Consider the following 23627-nt stretch of genomic DNA (forward strand, 5'->3'; position numbering starts at 1 on the left):
AAATGATGATAGAATTGAAATGTTTGGGTGAACTTTAAGTCAAAATCACTAAATAAAAAAGGCAGAGTTGTGAATCGACAGGGACTCAAAATTAGAGAGAGTTTTTATCTTAATATCAAGACACTATTTAAATTAAAATGACTATTTAGGCACTCTATTACTCTTTCTTCCTGCAATAATTTGTAGCCATTCACTCCTGTATTCCACAAGTGACACTTTTTCTTAAAAATATAAATGCAATTATTTGATTTCCAAAAGACCTTCAGCATATCGAAAACTATTTCTAAAGGGCATTTGAGATATTTGCGACAAAAGATAAAGACTTTACTTAGATGTGGCCTTGAAAGACCAAGAGAAATACCTGGTGAAAGCTATTTTTCTAGAATTCCCATTCATCTCAATGGTAGTTAGTCAACTGCCACATGACAATTTGAAATCTCAAAAATAATAAAAATAATAAAAATAATAAAAATAATAAAAATAATAAAAATAATAATAATGATAATAATAATAATGGACCCACATACCTTTTTGAGCCAGTTGCATGAGTTGACTAACTACCATTGAGATGAATGGGAATTCTAGAAAAATAGCTTTCACCAGGTATTATTGACATTCTTATTATTTGGTCTTTAAAGGCAACATCTAAGGTAAGTCTTTATCTTTAGTCGCAAATATCTCAAATGCACTCTAATTTTTAGTCCCTGTCGATTCACAACTCCTTTTTTTTATTTGACTTAATGTTCACCCAAACATTTAAATGCTATCATCATTTATTCAACCTCATGTCATTCCAAACCTGTATGTTATTCATCTACAGAACGCAAAAGGGGATATTTTGAACGTCCAGACAATTCCAGACAATTTTATTTTATTAAAAATAATAATATTATTAATAATAATAATGGACCCATAGAACTTTTTGAGCCAGTTGCATGAGTCATTAGCAGTGTCAACACCAAAATATTAGCTGTTCATGAAAAAAACTGATCAGGATACACAGCTAATTTGAATGGCGTAAGGAATAGGGCAACAGTGTTTGGTTAGTAGTATCTACTGACCTTGCCAACCAGGCTTGCACACTGGTTTGACGTCAATGTGAACCGGAACGCTTTCCATCGCCCTCTTCTGACCACAATCGTAAGCAGTCACCATGATTTTGTAGTGCTGCTGTTTGTCGTAGCTCAGTCGCTCCGTGTTCCTGATGTTGCCTGGAGAGAGACAAAAGAAGAAAAAAAAAAACGAAAGAGAGAAAAACAAGCTCATGATATGTGAGATAAATAAAACTTAAGAGAGCAATTTGTAATTGTTGCAGCCACCAGACAGAGACACTACAACATCATATGATTTTAAACAGTAATTAAGCTCCCATACAATGACTCTGGCCAAATGTTTTCAATCACAAAAGTAATTTCAACAGTGTAAGTGTCCATGTTGCAGCAATTATGGATTATATCTGCAAGACTGTTTCCAGTGCTGCTAATTAGAATAAAGACAATTACATCTAATTTCCATATTTTGCATTTCACAAGGCTTAATAATGGTTTATTATCTGCATTCATGGCAAATAAAATAACGTAAGTGGGATATATGGTTAACAAAATAACAAATGATGACTTCATACTTTGAATATATATTTACTCCGAACACAGAGCTCAGCAGTAACCACCTTCCATTCTTCCATGGAGAAAACAAATTAATGGATGCATTTCAAAATGTTATCCCCATTCTCAACAAAATCCTTCTAACTTTGTTTTAATGGATACTCTATTCAGTGCCTGATTAGAAGCAACTACAAATCGATTTACAGTGTACACCACCACTCAAAAGTTTGAGTTCAGTGTGAAGTCTCACCAAGGCTGACTTTATTTGATCAAAAATACAAGTAAAACAGTAAGGTTGTTAAATATTATTGCAATTTAACAATATAGCTGCAAGCAGCAAAATGATAAATACCAGTAATATGATTCAATTGTATATCACTGTTAAACATTAGGTGGTGCTGTTAAAGAACGGTTTGGTCAATCAAAAATCGAATTAATTACTTTTTGCCGGCATGGTTTGAGGATGGTCAGAGCCGATTTTGGTTAAAATTGAACCAACGGTCTAGGAGGAGTTTGAAAAAGTAGGATTTCAATGTAATTCCAAATGGTGTACAACAATTTTGACCAAATGTAGCATTATTGCTATTGTTGTTCTTGGTATGACTCAAGGAATATATCAAGACTAGTCTCATTAAAATAGGCAAACTTAATCAAAAGTTATTAGCATTTTTTTAAATGTCATTACAATTTTTTGTATCAAAACGTTTTGAGTACCTTCAGGGCAGAGGTGGACAAAGTACACAACTTCCTTACTTGAGTGAAAGTACAGATACTACTGGTCAAATATTACTCTGTTACAAGTAAAAGTTGTAAAGACCGATTCTGACTTAAGTAAAAGTACAGAAGTACTCGTTTTTAAAAGTACTTAAGTATCAAAAGTAATTGTCAATGCATTGTTTTATTATTGTTGCATTGTTGTGTGTAATACTTACAGTACCTTATGCCTCTGAATCTATGCCTGCCTTCCCTCATATCAATATCACATTTATTTCTAGAACACAGTTCCAGTAGTGGGATTGAATAAGTCACTCAATAACGTCCACAATGGAACCCAAATGGCTGTTCCCTCAAATATTGCCCTATTTAAAGTTTTTTGGCTTTTAGTATGAATATCTTAGCCTTACTGTTATCTATAAGCTAGTGTGCTCCAAAACAATGACAAAATTCACATTTAGAAGACCAAACCCAACATTGAAAATGAAAATCAGGTTGATGTCAGAATCCAACGCCGGATTGACATTAATCTCCAACGTTGGACAGACTTTGTATTGTAGTTGTATTGTAGTACCAACATCAGTCGGTTTCTGACGTCAATCCGACTTTCATTTCCAACCAAAATGCAACCCCTGCAACCAAAATCATCCCGACTGACGTTACTACTTTCTACTCAAGGACCTTGACACAATTGTATTGGAGTAAAAAGTATGATATTTGTCTTTCAAATGTAGTGAAGTTAAAGTAAAAAGTTTGCAGAAAAAATAATACTCAAGTAAAGTACAGATACTCAAAAAGTGTACTTAAGTACAGTACTCAAGTAAATGTACTTTGTTACTGTCCACCTCTGCTTCAGGGCATGGTCTTGATGACCCATGCTGAGTTTCGTAGCGATACGCTAATGTGTTTGTAAAATATATCATTTTACAACAAAATTCAAAATGGCTGATATGGGAAAATTTGGTATCATTCGACTTAGTATGCTGCACTGACTCAAAAGAGTTTTATGAATTTCGGGCAAACCTTTCAGAAGTTATAAGCAAAAATATCCATTTTCATATCTCCTGACCAGTAGGTGGCACTGTGCCAACCCACTGCAAGTTGCCTCAGGTCAATTCTTGTGATGAAGTACCAGCCTCGCATCCACTGTGACATGCTCTTCGTCAAATTTGTTTGCTTTGTTATTCAAGAACAGTTTGGTTTATCAAAAATCTTTTAATAACTTTTTGCCAGCATGGTCTAAAGATGATCTAAGCGAATTTTGGTGAAAATCGGCGTGACAGAAAGTCACATGCATTCAAATCGGCTTGATCCAAGGAATCAAAGGGAAAAAGAAATTTGTAGCCCTTATGGTACAAACATTTTTAGCATAAACACGAGTGCAACTCCAAATATGCTGTGGTTAATGATAAGACTGTCCTCTATCACCGTGTTAAATTTCATCATTTTCCCACAAGCCGTTCTATAACCTGCCATAGACTCAAGAATGGAAAGAGGAGGAAGAATAATAATAAAAACACTAACAGATCCAATAGGTGCATGAGCAACTTAGGTGCTTGGCCCATAACAACGGTTTTCTATATTAATATATTTTAATATGTAATTTATTTCTGTGATGCAAAGCTGAATTAGTCCAGTCTTCAGTGTCACATGATAATTCAGAAATCATTCTAAGGCTCAAGAAACATTCCTTATGATCAACAATGTTGAAAAAGACTGTGCTGCTAAATATTTTTGTTAAAACCGTAATGGTTTCTTTGGCCAGAAAGAAGGGTTTATTTGATGTATACAAAGTTCAAAAGAACAGCATTTAACTGAAATATAAATCTTTTTGTCTTCACTGTCACTTTAACAATTTAATGCATCCTTGCTGAATAAAAGTATTATTATTATTTTTTTAAATCACACTGACCCCAAACTTTAAGTATTTATTCTTAATCCAATATGAATGTTTTTAAAAATATCATATCACATAATTTTACTGAAGATACAAATGGTAAAATTAACTATATTTTCTTTGTGTTTTTAATTAGCTTATAGTGCTAACTAGTTAAAAAAAGCTCTTAATCAGATTTAAATCTTTCAGTTATGTTTCAAATGAGGCATTTAGCAAGAGAGACACGCACAAACTATAGCGCTGCTGTACAGTAAACAACAAACAGTTATTTATAAGCCTACTGGAAACTGGTTCTGCTTCTACTAAGTAAGATGCACTTTCATTCAATCAAGACATATGAAACATAATCAATCATTACTGACCCGGACCTCTGTACAGAAACAATGTACAGATCTGACATTGTTGTATGAGTCATTCTTTATCAGCTAAGAGCTAAAGGTACATTCTGACTTTCTAACCTCTGGCGGGAAGCCAGGCTATGCTCTAAAAGCTTTTTTAGTGATGAGTATTCTTCCTGGTTAACAGCTCAAGAGGTGCCAAAAAAAAAGTCAGCAAACCACAGACAGTACACTTGCAGAGCTCCAGGTTAAATAACCATAATGACATGGATCCTCTACCTGGTTCTTGTCATTTGAGTAATGAGTGCTTTATGTAACAGGTCTGATGTGTATAATTTAGCATTTAGCTCCCATAGTTGCTATAGGCATCAGCAGGGTTGCTGTTTGGTGCATGGCGGCGAGTCCGAATGCACTCCGTGGTGACAGAGTTCAGATGAGGCTGAACTAGCAGCTAGTGATTTGATGCTCTCACACGTCCGTGGGCCTGTGGTTATTTTTACCTGCTGGCTGCATTTCAATGAGACCAGCCGTGCTGTCAAGGAGACAGCAATGAGGAATAGAGGTCAGTCGTTCTGGGCTCCCAGACCAAGTCTGCACCAATCCTCAGAGCCACAAAGCTAAAGTGTGTCTTGAAAACCCCTCAAAGCCTTATACTTCAACAAACACAGGTATGTGGGAGGAAGCGGGAGGTGTGTGTGTGTGTGTGCTCAGTTGATAGAGCTGATTACAGCAGCTAATGTCAGGTGGCATGATTAAGAGCAGGGGAGTTTTAAAAGGAACAGTTCTCCTCCAGTGAGTTATCAATGGGCCTCTGTCTGTGCTGTGCAGATAAAACCTGGAGTATGAAAACAGAAAATAAGACAAAGAGGGCGAGCAAACATGTGAGATCCTCAACTTGCCTATGTTTCTGCAAGTGTAGCTCAAGCCAGGGGCATCGTGCACCTTTTTTTAAGGGGCACCATTGGCTGTCCTTGCTCACTTGGTGGAGAGTGGGCAGGAAATTGTCATTCACTGATTGCCATTAAAAGTAAAATTTGTATATGTTAATGACTCTTTTAATTAATGTATGAAATAAGATAAAAATCATAAAACATGCTAAATTGCTGCTGAACTTGGTAGACACGTAACTCATTATACATTTTGTTGAATGAAAAAGAGCAGAATAAATGGATACAGTAGGATACATTTACACACCCTACATTTATAAAGTAGGATACACATGAACATTTTGTTGAATAAAAAAAAAGAGCAGCATAGATGAAAGGTCAGTATACTGACTTTCTTCTGTGGAACAAAAAAAGATGATATTAGTAATGTAATGTGGGTAGATGACAGAATTTCCAGTTAAAAGCAAATAATATGCTGCATGTACAATTAAATTGGACTGATTAAGACAATTTTGACAAGTGAATTCTGCCAGAATGTTCCACACTTTTCTTTATCTACAATAAATCACGCACCATAATTATCAGACACTTTTTTTTTGTGAAAGTTGCATTCAAAATCTGAGGGGGCGTGTGCCTCAGTTTGAATAGGCATGACACTTGTGATTGAAACTTAAAGCATGCGCCTCAGCGTGTGTTTTAATTTCTGTTCTAACAGAATAAAAGCATAAAGAACAAAGAACACTAATTGAATGGCTTCAAGCAGAATTTTAGTGCTGTTGATGGTATAAATTACCATATCCGATTTCCCTTTTTCTTTTACATTTATTTATTTTATTCCCACCTTCTCTCTTTTTCTATTTTTTTTTATATATTTTTTTATTTCTGTCTTTCTCTTGCTATCGTTCTCCTTTTCTCTCATCGAATTCCATTCAAAAGTGAGTATCAAATTAAAATGTCTGTGCCTCTTTGCATCTCGTTTAATTCGCACTGTCTCTATGTCTCTGTGTCAATGTTAGGAATATTTTCCACTGATAGTTCTTGGGTGCACAAAAACAAGGGTTTCAAAATCTCACAGAAGATCTTTAGTGAATTACCACAAGATTCATACTGCCACCAACACATACCAACAACCTTAAATCCATTCTAACTAACATCATTAGTGCATGTTTCTATACTCAAACTATTAATCTTTCTCTCTTTCTCCTGATCTCATTTTCTTTGATTCTCTCCCTGCTCTTCCTCCTTCTCTCTCTGGACTGGAGAACACAATGCCAGTGGGCCTGTTGTATTTAATAACTCTCTCTGCCCTCTGATCCACAGTAAATAATGGAGCCAAAAGCCCTCAGAACAAAATCCACTCAGGCGGCCCATGCATCACTCAGCTCTCGCCTGGCACTAACCAAGCCCTGTCAATGCCAGTCGCACTACAGACGCTGGCAGGGCCCAAGGCGGCAAGAGGAAGTGGATGAGACAGGAGCTCTGAGTTCGACTTGAGCCCATGAAAGAGACCGCATCTCTTTTGCGACAGCTGACACCCCACAAGAGAACATGAGAAGGAGGCAGACAGCCAAAGCATGGAGACGGCTATGTGATCTGTGGGCTAACGTCACTCCTGCACCTTAGAGTCGTTTCTGACGTGCCCGGATGTGTCAAAGATTGGAGCTCTGAGGGTCCAGCTGGCCACTGAGCCGTTTAATTCACTCATGCATTCGGAGATAAGCAAATAAGACATCAATTCTGCACCCGTGAAAGACAAATACAGAAAATGAAAGCTAAAACAAATCAAATTCAATCATCTTCATCTAAGAGAGAAATCACAGGTGAAGTATGGAAGTGAGAAAATTATTTGAATGTCTTTATCACTTTTATAATCTTCATGTAATAGCAAAACAGTGAGAAAGACAAGTAGAAAATAGCCAGCCCAGCCACAACAGAAGTGGGGTGTAAATAGTACTTAGTTATCGAGTAATATTTTGGGATTTTGTGAATATATGTACTCTTCCTCGATAGCATTCTAAAGGAACAAAAACAAACATACGTTTTACTTCTTAGTCTTTACTTAGAAGGAAAAAAATTATATACGGTATATTCCTAGACCTAAAGTTTGGTTAAACTATTAAAATAAAGCAATAATGTAATAACCACTGTTGATGATGGGGAAATTTTATCAACACTCACAATGCAAAAGAAAAGTATGATTTTTTTTTAAATGTTTTTAAAATAAGTCTCTTATTCTCACCAAGGCTGCATTTATATGATCACAAATACAGTAAATGTTGTCCAAAATTATTACAATTTAAAATAATTGTTTTCTATTTGAATATATTTTAAGATTTTTTTTTATTTTAAGCCATTACTCCAGTCACATGATCCTTCAGAAATCATTTTAATATGTGGATTTGGAGCTCAATAAACACTACTTATTATTACCAATGTTGAAAACTTAATTATTTAAATATTTTTGTGGAAAATGATACATTTTCTTCAGCATTCTTAGTATTGCTTAGTATGCTTTTGAAATAGAAAGTTCAAAATAAATCCTTTATTGAAAAGTATTAATTCCTTTAAAAAAAAAAACTTGCATAAGATAAGTGAAAATAATAAAAGGCCTCTACCAAATTCTACCAAAGCATTTAGTGAGGTGAGCAGTAATATTCAATTTCTTTAAAAGGTTTAATTAAGGGCAAATTTCAAGTATTTCTGGCAGAATACTTCTGCTTTACACAGTATGCATACTTTACAGTATGATTTCTGTGTACTTTTTACACGTTTCCATATCTAAGACTTACCATTTCGATCAATAGCAAAAGGTGTCTCCTGTGTAACAATCTCATAGTTGCAGATTTGGCTGTACTGTGGAGAGCAGTCCTGATCCCAGGCCTCCACCTGCAGGATGCTGTCACAGATCTTGCCCTCGGTTACAGTGGCACGATACAACGGCTCCCTGAACACTGGGGAGAACTCATTTACATCATCCACCTGGATATGAACCACAGCCCTGCAATAGAAACAGGGGGAGGGACAGAGAACAACTAATCAGGGTGAGGAACAGAAGAGATGTTAATTGTATAGAACTGAGACTGATATAACACCAAGTGAATTGTGAATAACTTTACGCGTTAAAGAAATGAACAAAGACAGATTTAAATTATTCTCTAAAACCTGTACTGAGACCAGACATGGCCAGACTGGTTATTTAAATTGAATATGTGCATGTCCTTGGTTAATATAATCTAATTTTAAGTATTTTAAACATGTTTACTTGATAACAATAGTACTGTGTCGTGCAGTAGGTAGAATAGATGGCTTGATTAGCAGTTTCACCAAAACAAAATTACTCATCAAACATGTTGTTTATCAAACTGCATTCTGCACACCGACATGAACGCAGATGAAGCTATGCCTGCAGTATGTCTGCAAATACAATCATTGCTAAGTATTGCATTTCATTATGAATGAATCTGAACGTTCACAATTATCTGGATATCTGAAAACATGGGCTGAGGGTGTAGGTTTAGTTTTAACTGGGGAAATGTTAAATACAGTTGCACTGCAATTATGTACAGTATACAGTATACATAGGGCTGTCACGGCACCAAAGTTTCAGTAGTCTGTACCAATACCACTAACATTTTTCTCTCTGTACCAATTTTGGTACCAGAGCAAAAACTGTTGAATCAAGTACTTAAATTGTGTCCCGTTTTGTGTCGTCCGTTGGTTATCACTGTCAGTCATTGCAGCTTCCAATTCAACTGTCCATTTAAATATGGTTGTTAATCCAGAAACTTTGCGGTGTACTTGGCAGCATGAAAAACTAAGCTTGTATTCAGATTGTGAATGGGTTATAAACAGAAAGAAGCAAGAGAAGAGCCCTCCTTTAATAATCACTAAAGGCTGTTAATCTCTAAAGTGCAAGCTCACTGAATTCTGCACTCTCACGAAAACTCCTGTTTGCGAAAAATGCTGTTTTAATTGTACAATGAATCTTTTATTTACATCGTGTTTACACTTCATTGGTTATAATGGGAAAACCTTGTGCATTTTCAACGGTGTTGAGCGGATTAGCACCTCTGATAGGCCATTGCGTTCATCGTCATATGATTGTGATTGGCTACAATGCTCAACGCTTGTAAAAGTATGCTGTAAATAGAAACCTTTGACAAACAAGAACGAGAGCATGAAAGCAGCCTCTATCAGTGGGGTACCAAATATACTTGGTATACCGGTAGAAATGTTGGTACCGTCAACTTTCTTTTTTAGTACTGACTGGTAGGGGTGTGCAAAAAAATCGATTCACATTTGTATCGCGATTCAAGCTTTACCGATTCAAAATCGATTCATAGAATTCCAAAAATCGATTCATATATTTATTTATTTTTTTCATTTTGTAATGGTGTGTATACTATTGTCCTGAAATGAGTTTAGCTTGCCATTCCCATAGATGGCGCTGCGTCAAATTCACACTGACGTCTGCACACTCTTGTCATAACCAAAAGAAGAAGTGCAGCAGAAGCAAGTCGCCGCAAACAATGGCAAACCTGACAGAAAGAATTATTCAACCTGCTCCATCCTCATTGAAGGCGAGAGTTTGGGCACATTTCGGCTTTTATAACCTCGAGGGAAAGACGGAACTTGATAGGAATCATGCTATATGCAGGCTTTGCAAAGCGAAAGTTAAGTATTTTGGAAACACCACAAACATGAGAAATCACATGTTACGCCATCACCCAGAGATTAACATTAAAGACATGGACGAAAAACAACCTGAAGTTAAAGTAAAGTAAAAGTAAAAGTTAAAATTAAACTTGCCAGTCAACCAACCACTCTCTTTCAATGCTCTAAACTCCCACCAAACTCTGAACGGACAAAGAAAATAACTCAATCCATAGCCAGTGGTATGCCAGCCAGTGGTGGACTATGAACTGGTTACACACACACACATACACCTAAATGTTGATCCATTATGTGATTCTGACACATCACAAAAGTTCTGTTGAATGGACTGTAGTTGCCACAGTTCTAAAAAGAAAGGGTCTAATTTTAGGAAGTTCAATGTGCCCAGTCGAGTTCACATTTCAACAGTCAACCTGGTAGCTGAAGTAACCACATTTAGCAGTATTGTTTGTTTGAACTGACTACAGCACTTTAAAGCTAAAAGTAAAACCTTTTTTTATTTAAGTTTTATTTTAAACTTGAAATAAATGTATTTGAAAGCTGGCCAAAGCTTGGCACTTTGCACTTTTTAGTTGCAAAAGTTTTTATTTTTGTATGAAGACATATAAAGTAATATCAAACTAAATTTAATTTGTTGTGTTTCTTTTCTTTTAAATTGTATGTCTACTGCAATCACATTGTAAACTACATTTACATACTGTGAATCGTTTTTTGAATCGAGAATTGTTTTTGAATCGAAAATCGATTTTGAATCGAATTTTGAGCCTAAAAATCGATATCGAATCGAATCGTGACATTTTCTGAATCGTGCACCCCTACTGACTGGTACCGGTAGTATCGGTACATTTGACAACCCTACATCAACACACGTACAAAAAACCCAGAGAAAGTTGTATTGGGGTACACAGAGCTCACATTAAATCTTCAAGAAGTCCAGCTCAGTGTCTGCTGTTAAAGGAGAACTCCGGTCAATTTTAACATTGAGCTAATTTTTTTGTAAATTTGGAGTGGTGTCAATACAGAGAACAAGGACAAAAATCGGTGTTGCCTACACCGTGTTATCCTCTTTTATTGTCGAGTTCACGCGCGTGATCATAGGTAACTAAACCTATGCGCGTGAACTCGACAATCAACTACTGTGGACTTCGACCGAAAACAGGATGTAAATACAATTCATTTTTATTCATATCTTTCACATCTACTGCAGTCAGATTCACCCGTGTTCACTCTGAAGGAATCACTCAAATGGCTGGGCACTTGTAATGACACATCAAGGATGTTAAGAGGCTAAAAGCAGGTTTAAAACTTGCCCCATTGAAGTCAACAGGGTGCAAATTTTAAAAAGAGGATAACACGGTGTAGGCAACACCGATTTTTGTCGTTGTTCTCTGTATTGACAGCACTCCAAATTTACAAAAAAATGAGCTCAATGTTAAAATTGACCGAAGTTCTCCTTTAAGTCAAACCAGCTGTGAGCTTCTTTGACAGAAACATAAATTCATGTGTTTTTGTATGTCTTCCTAAATGGAGACATTAAGATAATGGGACCTGCATTTAGATTATCCCGCTGATATCCTGTACTCTGCGATCTCTCTTGCGAGCACACGTTCCCACACACCCCTCTGTACCGTGGTGTCAAGAGACATTCATCAGAACGGCCCAAGCTGTGAAATCAAAAGCACTTCTTCATCTCTCTCTCTCACAGCAGTAGGTGCCTGAAGCATGGCTCTCTCCTGCACTTCATCAGAGCTGTGTTCCAGCTGCAGTGAGTTGCTATTGTAAGAGAGATTGTCGTGCACATGCGGAGCTTCCGGCAACTTTGTAAACATCTTGATGGGTCATCAATGCAGGGCCAGCCGGGGCTGGGTGTGTAGCAATGTGTGCAAGTATGGGTGTGTGTATGTGTGCCTGTAGCCAATTTATTTCCTGGAGTGCCACCAGGGACAAGGAGAGAAAAAAGAATGATGGAAGGAGAGAGCGAGTGAAGGCTGGACGGTACACTAAACTTCACTCTGATTTGAGATTTAAGGTGACGAGAGCACACTTTAAAGGCCCTTTCACACCCAGGTCAATAACTAAAACAATAACTATTAGTTGGGGGCCTTAAACACATTTTCACGCAAATTCATCTAAAAGCGCCAAATTTGGCACAGATGTAGCTCAGGTCATACTGAAATGATTTAGCTAGGGCGCCGGAGCCAGCGACCCTCGGGGCCAAGATGGCGGCCAAATCCAATATGGCCGCTGCCCGAAAAGGGTTCCGGCTTTAACTTTTGAACCACATGAGTTACAAATGCAAACTCGATATGTTTTTCAGCTTAATTGATCATGAGAAACGCATAGGAATGTTTATATTTATGACACAGTATATCTGGACCCCTTGATCCTCCAATTCCAATATGGCCGCTGTCCAAAAAAGCAGTTTGGGCTGTAGTATGGGGCCTTTCACCCCATTTTTCACTCAAATTCATCTACAAGCACCAAATTTGGCACAGATGTAGCTGAGGGGATACTGAAATGATTTAGCAAGGGCGCCCGAGCCAATGGTCCCTGAGACAAAGATGGCGGCCAAATCCAATATGGCCGCCTGAAAGGGATTCGGCTTTAGCTTTTGAGCCAGATGAGATACAAATACAAACTTGTTGTCTATTTTACCTTCTTTGACCATGGGAAACCCATAGGAATACTTACATTTATGATTGGGTATATCAGGACCCCCCAAATTCCTTAAATTCAATATGGCCGCTGTCCGAAAAACGGTTAACGGGTTTGTGAGGTCACACATGAGCTATGAAACTGTCACGCGATTGGATATTGTGTTTGATACATATCCAGAGGAGAACCTCAAAACACAAACTCACCAACGCAGAGGAACCGGATCAAGAACTAAAGTACATGGGAGAACTCCAATTCCAAAACGTAACTGGAACAGTGACTTCCTGAAAAATGAGGACAACAAGGATGAACTATTTGGATATATCAGTGAAGAGATAACCAAGCATGGCATGTCAGGTAAACTCCTCCTTTCCACCAAGATAGATTCTGTACTCTCCAACAGACCAGGGTATGACATGTCTGCCCTTCAGCCTTATAATCATCCAGAAGCAGATACAAGAATAATCCTGCATCTTGCACATGCTGGGGCCAATGGCCATAAAAAGGCATTTGTCCGGACTGTCGACAGCGATGTTGTCATCCTTGCCATCCGCTTCTTCAACACACTCGGCCTCACAGAGCTCTGGATCGGCTTTGCAGGTGGAAAAAACTATAGGGACATTCCTGCTCATGAAATCAGCAAGGATCTTGGTCCCCAGAAGTCACTAGCCTTACCACTCTTCCATGCTTTAACAGGCTGTGACACAACCTCAGCCTTCCTGGGCCATGGGAAAAAGAGGGCATGGGCAGCTTGGGAGGCAACACCAGATCTCACAGAATCCCTTGGAGCCTGAACAGATCAACAATGACGTCCATGTCCAAAGACTTGAGCGTATGGTCGTCATCATGCACAGCAAGAGCTGTGGTTCCAGCCGTGTAGATGAAGCTAGACATCACCTTTTCTCAAATGGTACCAAGTCTCTCAAGAACCTGCCACCCACCCAAGCTGCACTGATTCAGCACATCAAAAGAGCACTGCTGCAGGCCAGCTTCTACTGGAATCAGGCAACTGCTGTCCAGCAAGATATCCCAGAGTTCAGTGCATGGGGATGGTATCGGGACTCTACGAGCAAGACTTGGGAACCTTACTGGACTAATCTCGGAAACACCAGTAAAACCTGCACCATTCTCCTCCACTGTGGCTGCAAGACAGCATGTAGAGGGCACTGTAAGTGCTGTAATGCCGGAGTTTGTTGCACTTCTACAGTGGGGAGAACAAGTATTTGATACACTGCCAATTTTGCAGGTTTTCCCACTTACAAAGCATGTAGAAGTCTGTCATTTTTATCATAGGTACTCTTCAACTGTGAATGACGGAATCTAAAACCAAAATCCAGAAAATCACATTGTATGATTTTTAAGCAATTAATTAGAATTTTATTGCATGACATAAGTATTTGATACATCAGAAAAGCAGAAATTAATATCTGGTCCAGAAACCTTTGTTTGCAATTACAGAGATCAAACGTTTCCTGCAGTTCTTGACCAGGTTTGCACATACTGCAGCAGGGATTTTGGCCCACTCCTCCATACAGACTTTCTCCAGATCCTTTCGGGGCTATCGCTGAGCAATACGGACTTTCAGCTCCCTCCAAAGATTTTCTATTGGGTTCAGGTCTGGAGACTGGCTAGTGTTTCGGGTCGTTGTCATGCTGGAAGACCCAGCCACCACCCATCTTCAATGCTCTTATTGAGGGAAGGAGGTTGTTGGCCAAGATCTCGTAATACATGGCCACATCCATCCTTCCCTCAATACGGTGCAGTCGTCCTGTCCCCTTTGCAGAAAAGCATCCCCAAAGAATGATGTTTCCACCTCCATGCTTCACGGTTGGGATGGTTTTCTTGGGGTTGTACTCATCCTTCTTCTTCCTCCAAACACGGTGAGTGGAGTTTAGACCAAAAAGCTCTATTTTTGTCTCATCAGACCACATGATCTTCTCCCATTCCTCCTCTGGATCATCCAGATGGTCATTGACAAACTTCAGGCGGGCCTGGACATGCGCTGGCTTGAGCAGGGGGACCTTGCGTGCGCTGCAGGATTTTAATCCATGACGGCGTAGTGTGTTACTAATGGTTTTCTTTGAGACTGTGGTCCCAGCTCTATTCAGGTCATTGACCAGGTCCTGCCGTGTAGTTCTGGGCTGATTCCTTACCTTCCTCATGATCATTGATGCCCCATGAGGTGAGATCTTGCATGGTGCCCCAGACCGAGGGAGATTGACAGTCATCTTGAACTCCTTCCTTTTTCTAATAATTGTGCCAACAGTTGTTGCCTTCTCACCAAGCTGCTTGCCTATTGTCCTGTAGCCCATCCCAAACTTGTACAGGTCTACAATTTTATCCCTGATGTCCTTGCGCAGCTCTCTGGTCTTGGCCATTGTGGAGAGGGTGGAATCTGTTTGATTGAGTGTGTAGACAGGTGTCTTTTATACAGGTAACAAGTTCAAACAGGTGCAGTTAATACAGGTAATGAGTGGAGAACAGGAGGGCTTCTTAAAGAAAAACTAACAGGTCTGTGAGAGCTGGAATTCTTACTGGTTGGTAGGTGATCAAATACTTATGTCATGCAATAAAATGCTAATTAATTATTCAAAAATCATACAATGTGATTTTCTGGATTTTTGTTTTAGATTCCGTCTCTCAAAGTTGAAGATTACCTATGATAAAAATTACAGACTTCTACATGCTTTGTAAGTAGGAAAACTTGCAAAATCGGCAGTGAATCAAATACTTGTTCTCCCCACTGTATATGTGCATGTGAGGGTGCTTGTACAAACAATGATGGTGGAGACAATGAGAGATCCGGTGATTGTGAGTGATAATGATAATTCATGTGAACACTGAAAACCATTTCACTTTTATAAGGAAATAACCTTCAAAGTTGTGGTAAAAAAAAAAAGAATACAGGTCCCAGACTTACACAAGCATAGATATAAATATGCCAGTGGACTTCCTGTGGTCAATAAACATAAAATAGACACCACATCCTCATTTGTAGCGCATTTGGTTCAAAATTTGTAGCCAAAACCGTTTTTCGGACAGTGGCCATATTGAATTTAGGGAATTTGGGGGGGTCCTGATATACCCAATCATAAATGTAAGTATTCCTATGGGTTTCCCATGGTCAAAGAAGGTAAAATAGACATCAAGTTTGTATTTGTATCTCATCTGGCTCAAAAGCTATAGCCAAATCCCTTTCAGGCGGCCATATTGGATTTGGCCGCCATCTTGGTCTCAGGGACTATTGGCTCGGGCGCCCTGGCTAAATCATTTCAGTATCCCCTCAGCTACATCTGTGCCAAATTTGGTGTTTGTAGATGAATTTGCATGAACAATGGGGTGTAAGGCCCCATACTACAGCCCAAACTGCTTTTTTGGACAGCGGCCATATTGGAATTGGAGGATCAAGGGGTCCAGATTTACTGAGTCATAAATATAAACATTCCTATGTGTTTCTCATGATCAATTAAGCTGAAAAACATATCAAGTTTGCATTTGTAACTCATGTGGTTCAAAAGTTAAAGCCGGAACCCTTTTCGGGCAGCGGCCATATTGGATTTGGCCGCCATCTTGGCCCCGAGGGTCGCTGGCTCCGGTGCCCTAGCTAAATCATTTCAGTATGACCTGAGCTACATCTGTGCCAAATTTGGTGCTTTTAGATGAATTTGCGCTAAATTACCTATTTATGTGCTTAAGGCCCCCAACTATATAAAGTTTTAATAATCATTCTAATTCTATAGACCTTATGCGGCAGAGAAAAAGCCATTTTTAGCACGCAGACATTTTTAGAATTTTGTCTTTGAACTTCCGTTTTTGCAGTAGCTCTGTATATTTCTATGGCATTGCTGTCGAAAAGTAATTAGCTGGTGAAGTGGATTTACTTATTGTAGAGTTAACGAACGTTATAATAAGCATTGTAATGTTTAAAGCGGATGTCATAACAAATGTCAGCAGACCAGGAAGATTTTAAAATGAGTGGACCTTCCCATCATGCTGTGGAAATACAAACAGAATGGGCAGGGCTACATTAAGATCTATAGGATAGTGAAGTCCACAACACAGCTATATCAGTAACAACATCATTGGAATCACTTTTTTTTTCCAGCCGATGAAGGTTATGTCAAAAGCACACATAGTTCACAAACACACAGCTATGCTAATAGGGCAGATTCCGTGCCAGTCGTGGGCGAGGCCTGTTCCGATGTGATGTCACATTGGAGCATATTCTTGAACGGCTCATTTTGAGACACATACTGTTTCAGATTTATGGGGAAAATAAAAAATGGAGTGGATGGATTTTTCAATTTTCAATTATCACAATAGGGTGGTTGTGTACACATACTGTGGACACAACTATATTCAAAAACAATATAAAAGTGAATTTTGCATAATACGTCCCCTTTAAACTTGAATTGTTTTAGAACAGAGTTTACTGGCTGATTTAATAATAATAATAATAATAATAATAATATAGACCTGCATAAACAAAATATTAATAATAATATAGACCTGCATAAACAAAATAATAATACATAAAAAGCACCAACACTGAATTAATCAAGTGATTAATCAGCTCATAACAATGCATTAACTTATTGTGCTCGTATTAGTCTGTGATGAAGTGTTTGTCTCACTTCAATCAGTCAGTGTAAGTAAGTGATTCCATCTAAACATGTTTGTTTGCGTCAATTTTAGAACATATAATTTTTATTTGTCAAGTGCCTCCTAGCAATGAGCAGGTTTTTGTGTTTGTTTTTCAGAACAACTTAGTCGTCTTGGGAAGTCTAGTGGTATATGACCCTTAAGACTGGCATACACTACATGATTTTTAAAATGTGGCCAGTTGCATATACTGCTTAGACTAGTCTTACAAGTTAGTCATCTAACTTTGTTCTTCAAGAAGAAAAAGTCAGTTACATAAAAAGGTAGATTGGTCTAATTTGAATCCAAAAAGACTGGTTAGCCCTAAAACTTTTCGGCTATGTTCACCTCGCCCCTGAACACATTTTAAAACACTATGCATCATGTCCTTTCCGACTTTAAGTGGTTATAGGCATCATACACTTAAACATTGGGAAACACACACTTCCAGACTTTTAGGTTGTTACAAACACAACAAACGCACACAGAAATGTGTCTCTTTGCTAGAAGACAACTGACAAATTAAAACGGTTTTCCCTAATTTACAAAGTTGTTTTAAAAAAAAAAAAATCACATTTTAAAAGTTGAGAAGTGTATTCCAGCCTTAAGGGTAATTTGTACACTACTGAAAAAAAGAAATTTCAATAGCTTAGTTAAGGGTAATTGGTGGTTGGGGTTAGGGATGTGCCCAAAGCGTAAATCCGAATGAAAAACGCATTCTACAGAGTCCTTAAAGGCAAATGGTTAGGCATGTAGTAGGTTACATTACAGTACATCAGATTTCACTTATAACATGAAGATCGTAAGGAGAGATGACTTATGCTGGGTACACACCAAAAGATAATCCGACAATCCTAGCTATGTCCCGATTATCTTGATGGTTCTACAGATTATTTTATCAGATTTTCCCTTGGTGTGAGGTGTGTTAAGAGTGTCCGAACCTGCTCGGAAGAACGTCGGAGCCGCCCCGATCGTGAATCGTAAATATTCAACATGTTGAATATTCACGATCAGAAATCCTGATGTGTGGGGGGAACCCCGAGGACAAACGCGCACACGCTCTGGAGATTATCACGTGAAACGAAACAATATCCAATCAGAAAGCGAGATGATGGAAGACGGAAGCATAACAAACGCAGTCATGGCGCAGCACAAAGTGAAATTGATGTGGACAGCAGAAATGGAGGATCAGCTTGTTGATAATTCCAACAAGTATTGTTGTTCCAACAACAAAATCATTCCAAACACTATCATCGCAATTTTTTCCTGCATATCGTTCGGCATGCTTATTCTGAAGTCTCGCGAGATTTCCTGTGTTCACAGTCAAGACTCTGGTTGAAAATCTGTTTGTGTGTGGTGTGCTGTCTTTAGCCGCTTTCCGACCAAGTAGTTACAGGAACTTAGTTATAGGAACTGTCCACTACTAAACAGTTCTATGAACTAATCTCCCCCAAACTCGGTTTTGCTGTTTGCGTTCGCACTGGCCAAGTGGCCATAGGAACTGGTAGGAGGGGTAAGGGAGTGATGCAAGCACGGCGACTTTTATTTTGATGGAGCGACGGACCTTTATTTTGACGGTGCTGAGAACGCCAGAGCAAACAATGCTCGCATTCTCTGTGTTCATTAGTTAGCGATCTGTCTAACAGTACTGTTTAACATGTTATTAGATAGAATTGTTATAGAAAGTACACAGTATATGAAAAAAAAGTTATTAGCCTATGCCGTGTGGTTGATGTCCAGTGTTGCTAGCTCGTAGCTGAGCAGAAATACATAATCATGTTTGACTTGGTCCCCTCAAAGTTGCGTTGGATTTTCTCTTCAGCATAAAGGTTTAGAGGCCCATCTATCACTGTTTTCCATGTTTGTATCTAGTTTCTAGAGTAATCTGTGTGTTTACATATAGCTGTTTTAAAAATGGCAGGTGCTGGTGTTTTGCGTGCGTTCGGTCATCAGCGTACACTAACGTCACAGGTAGTTCCTATAGTGCTAGTTTAGACCCTACTCTGAAGTAGGAGCTAAATTAGTTCCTCCAAATGGAGTTCCTAGAACTAAAGTCGTTCCTAGTCTGCGTGTTCGCACCGCAGGAACATACAGGTACTTTAGCCAATAGTTCTAGGAACTGTGAAAAGGTTCCTCTGGTCGGAAAGCGGCTATTGTCACATCATGGCACACCACACACTATAGGAACAAAACGGTAAAAAAAATAAAATAAATAATAATATTTTTTGTCTTCATGTTTGTGGTCTATCACATTTTGAAAATCTTATAAGATATAAAAAATAATTTGGTGTGTACCCAGCATAACAGGACAATGTCTGAGGATTTGGTGCGCAACAGATCCTGAGCGTATTGACAAATATCTTGTAATACGTGTGGTCACTAGTCACAGTATGCGTGATTGTGATTTTGAAAGTGAAAGCAAAATGTGAACACGCATTCAAAAGCGATTTCAATACCTTGCATATTGATAGCAGCTCCCTGATGCACGCAAATTATATACAATATAGTAACCCAACTATATAATTGCGAGAGAATGCAAAAGCATTGAAATATTGAAGACTTCAGATGCAAAAGCCTCTAAGTGCCATATGAAATGTTCTTCTAGAATGATCATTTTTGTCAAGCTTGTATGTTTATGTTCAGTTATTTCACTTTAATGCCAATGAAAATTACCTATTAATTGTCATAAAAGTGAAATTACTGAACTTAAATATACAAGCTTGATAAAAATGCTAATTTTAGAAGAAAATTTCAGATGGCACTTTGAGGCTTTTGCATCTGAAGTCTTTATATTTTTCCTCCCATCGCATTCCCCCCCCATCTCCATGTCCCTTTAGGGAGAATGTGTCATTTCCTTTCCGATCATAGCATTCAGCTTCGGGCTCATAGTTGGGGTATAAGGTGGTCTGCATTTTTGTTGAAGTGAAGTGAAAACTGAATTAATATTTTTTTGGACATGGTACCATGGTAATACATGGTTTTTGAACACTACCATAATGGTAATGTGGTGGTAGGGCTGTATGAAGTACCTTATACTACCATGTTAATATTAAAAACAACTCCAAAGGAAACCGATAATGTTCTAGGCTGGTTAACTCTCAGCACAGCAGTTGGTTTCCTCATGGTTCTTCTGCTTCAAAAGCTTCCACAAATGTGGTTAAGCTTCATTCTGCTTTTAACTTATGACAATGAGATGAATTAAACAAATGGATGATTCGCACAGCAGAGCACCAGTCCCTTAATTCACAAAGTCCATATCACAGAGACGATTGTTCTTGTCGATTGTACAAGTATTTTGTAGCTTTTATCCAAAATCCAAAATGCTAAATACCAGTACTTGAACCACTAGACCAAACTTTTCTAGGTGATGTGCCACATCAAGTGTAAAACAATAATTATGGACTACATCCAGTGCCCTCCTAATATTAGCACCCTTGGTAAATGAGCAAAAGCGGCTGTGAAAATAAATCTGCATTGTTTATCCTTTAATCTTTCATTCAAAAAATTCACAAAGTGCACATTGAAGTAAAACAATTGAAAGTGGGAGGAAAATCTCATTATGAAATAAATGTTTTTCTATAGTTCACAATTATTGGCACCCAATTATTGCAACGTCCTTTTCCAAAGATAACAGGTCTGAGTTTTCTAATATAATGCCTGATGAGTTTGGAGAACACATGACAAGAGATAAGAGACCATTCCTTCAAACAGAACATCTCCAGATCCTTCAGATTCCCAGATCCATGTTGGTGCTTCTCCTCTTCAGTTCACCCCACTCATTTTCTATAGGGTTCAGAGGGAACTGGGACGGCCATGGCAGAAGCTTCATTTTGTGCTCAGTGACACATTTTTGTGTTGATTTTGATGTTTGTTTTGGATCGTTTTCCTGATTGAAGATCCAACCACGGCCCATTATAAGATTTCTAGCAGAGGGGGTCAGGTTTAGATTTTTTATCTGTTGGTATTTGCTAGAATCCATGAGACCATGTATCTAAACAAGATGTCCAGGACCTCCAGAAAAAAAAAAAAACAGGCCCACAACATTAAAGATCCAGCAGTGTATTTAACCGTGGACATGGGGTATTTTTTTTATCCCTGTGAGCACCAAACCCATCGGGTGCCAAAGAACCAGGTCCCTTTTGAAGATCCAGTTATGTCTTTCAACTGAATATGCTGGAGTTTGTTTTTGGATGAGTGAGGAGTATTTTTCCAGGAACCCTCCCTAACAACTTGTGGTGATGTAGGTGCTGTTTGATTTTTTTTTTTTTAGGCTTTCTGACCCCAAGAGTCAACTAATATCTGGAATTCTCCATCTGTGATCCTTGGAGAGTCTTTGGCCACTCAAACGGTCCTCATCACTGAGCATTAGGACAATATACATAGACATTTTTAAATGAAATTCAATAGACTCCTACTTTTAGCTATTTAATTTAAATTAGACTTAATTAAACTAAATAATGTTATGTCATAATAAGTCAAATTAAATAAATGTGGACTAAAGCCTGAGACAGTCAAACTAGATTATGCCACACTGGAGAGTCTCTCTACTTACTTGTGACTCTTTTTCCAATTGGCTCCACTTGGGCTGGCTCCACAGTCGTAAGCCTGGATGATGAAGGTGTACTCCTTCTGCTGCTCGCAGTCTATGGGGCCCCGGGCCCTCAGCACCCCTTCACCTGATGTCCTATTCAACACCTCTGCCTCAAATGGAGCCTCCTGCCCATGAATCTTAAACGCACAGATCTCTCCTGGAAGAAACAACAAGACACAGGAAGCAGAATGAGTGGCTGTGAGAACAAGTGAACGACTTTCTTTTCCTGCGTGCATCTCAACAAGCTATCATTGCTATAACTTTCACCCAGCAGGTCGGGCCCCCCAACCCCGCAGCAGTAATATAAAGGACACGGTGTGCTTTTAAAACTGACTTTATTCGTGCTGCGAGAGGAAGAATAACTGTCTGCTCTTGTAATTGCCTCATTGCAGAGCTGGAATCACATTGCGCAAGAAAGCACTGTGCTCAAGTACAGTGTTTTCAAAGTGATAATGACTGCGTGTACCAACAGCCTCATTCTCGTTCTCAAGCAGCCATCCCACTGGCGAAGAAATCATTGCAATAAAATATGTATTCACTATAGACAGAGAATAATTTTGAAAAAATGTCTTTTTAACAAGCCGTACTAATTACAAGCAATCAGTTTATTTCATATTGGCTATCTGTAATATACACTTAAATTGTAATTATTTTTCAACTAAGCTAATATGAAATCAAGGTATAACATTTAAATTAAAATTAAATTAAAATTAAATTAAATTAAATTAAATAAAAAAACACCATGGTACATGAAGTTCACGACCATGGTATGATACCATCACTGTACCATGGTACCCTTACAGTACTTATTTATAAGGAATGATTGTCTAGTAGTCATACTAATTAGGAGCAATCACTTTCTTTCCAATTTGCATGACATATAAAACATAACATAACATAACCAAAACATCACTGTACCATGGCACCACCACAGTTTTACTAAAGGATGGTTGTCTTTATTTTATGATAATACTATGGTATTGTTTGTTTGGTATTGGTATTTCAATTGTGACATTTGCTAAATGTCTATGTATCAACTGATTGTGATATGACTAATGCGAGGGCTGAATATTGACATTAACTTGTATCTTTCATTTCCCAGGTGACAGCGTTCACTTCACTCTAAGTTTTGCTGTAGCCTTGGAAACAATTTCTTCTAGAGACTGCATTGTAGTCATCCACAGTGCAGTTCTGTCCATACAATCACAGATAATGTTGACACACAATCTGTTGACACCACAATAACTCTGAGACCACAAGGAAGGACATTGTCTTGCCACTGTATCTGTTCATGGGTCCTTTCTTGGCAGCGCTTCTATCTGGCCATACCGGCTCTTTTAGGGATTTGGAAAATGACCACAAAAAAAGCATCAGAACTCTGACCCTGAGACAGCTGATATCACTTAAACCCCGGCAGGTCTCTGGAGCAAACAGGGACGTGTGGTTATGCTGTGAGCTCATGCCTGCTGCTGCGGACAGATAAGCCTAACTTTCTCTTTCCATTCCATTCTCTCTCAATTTCTTTTTTCATTCTTTTCTTTTTTCTTCTTTTTAAGCAGATCTGATTCTCCGCTCGAAAATCTCCCTCCTCCCTCAGTGCTGAAATAATTTACACTCCGCAGTCCC

The 23627-nt window shown here is 38.4% G+C and overlaps 1 protein-coding gene across 1 annotated transcript in view; it reads right to left on the reverse strand.

Annotated features, from left to right (window-relative positions):
- Window positions 1-23627, reverse strand: part of clstn2a (calsyntenin 2a) — a 223816-nt gene that overhangs the window by 57024 nt on the left and 143165 nt on the right. The window contains exons 3-5 of the mRNA XM_084119337.1: window positions 21963-22158; window positions 8230-8438; window positions 1062-1211 (exon numbers count right to left, since the gene is read on the reverse strand). Of these exons, the coding sequence (XP_083975463.1) occupies window positions 1062-1211; window positions 8230-8438; window positions 21963-22158 (555 nt within the window). The remainder of the gene's footprint in view (window positions 1-1061; window positions 1212-8229; window positions 8439-21962; window positions 22159-23627) is intronic.

Source organism: Abramis brama (genome assembly GCF_963993115.1).
Source record: "Abramis brama genome assembly, chromosome: 7".
Taxonomy (NCBI): domain Eukaryota; kingdom Metazoa; phylum Chordata; class Actinopteri; order Cypriniformes; family Leuciscidae; genus Abramis; species Abramis brama.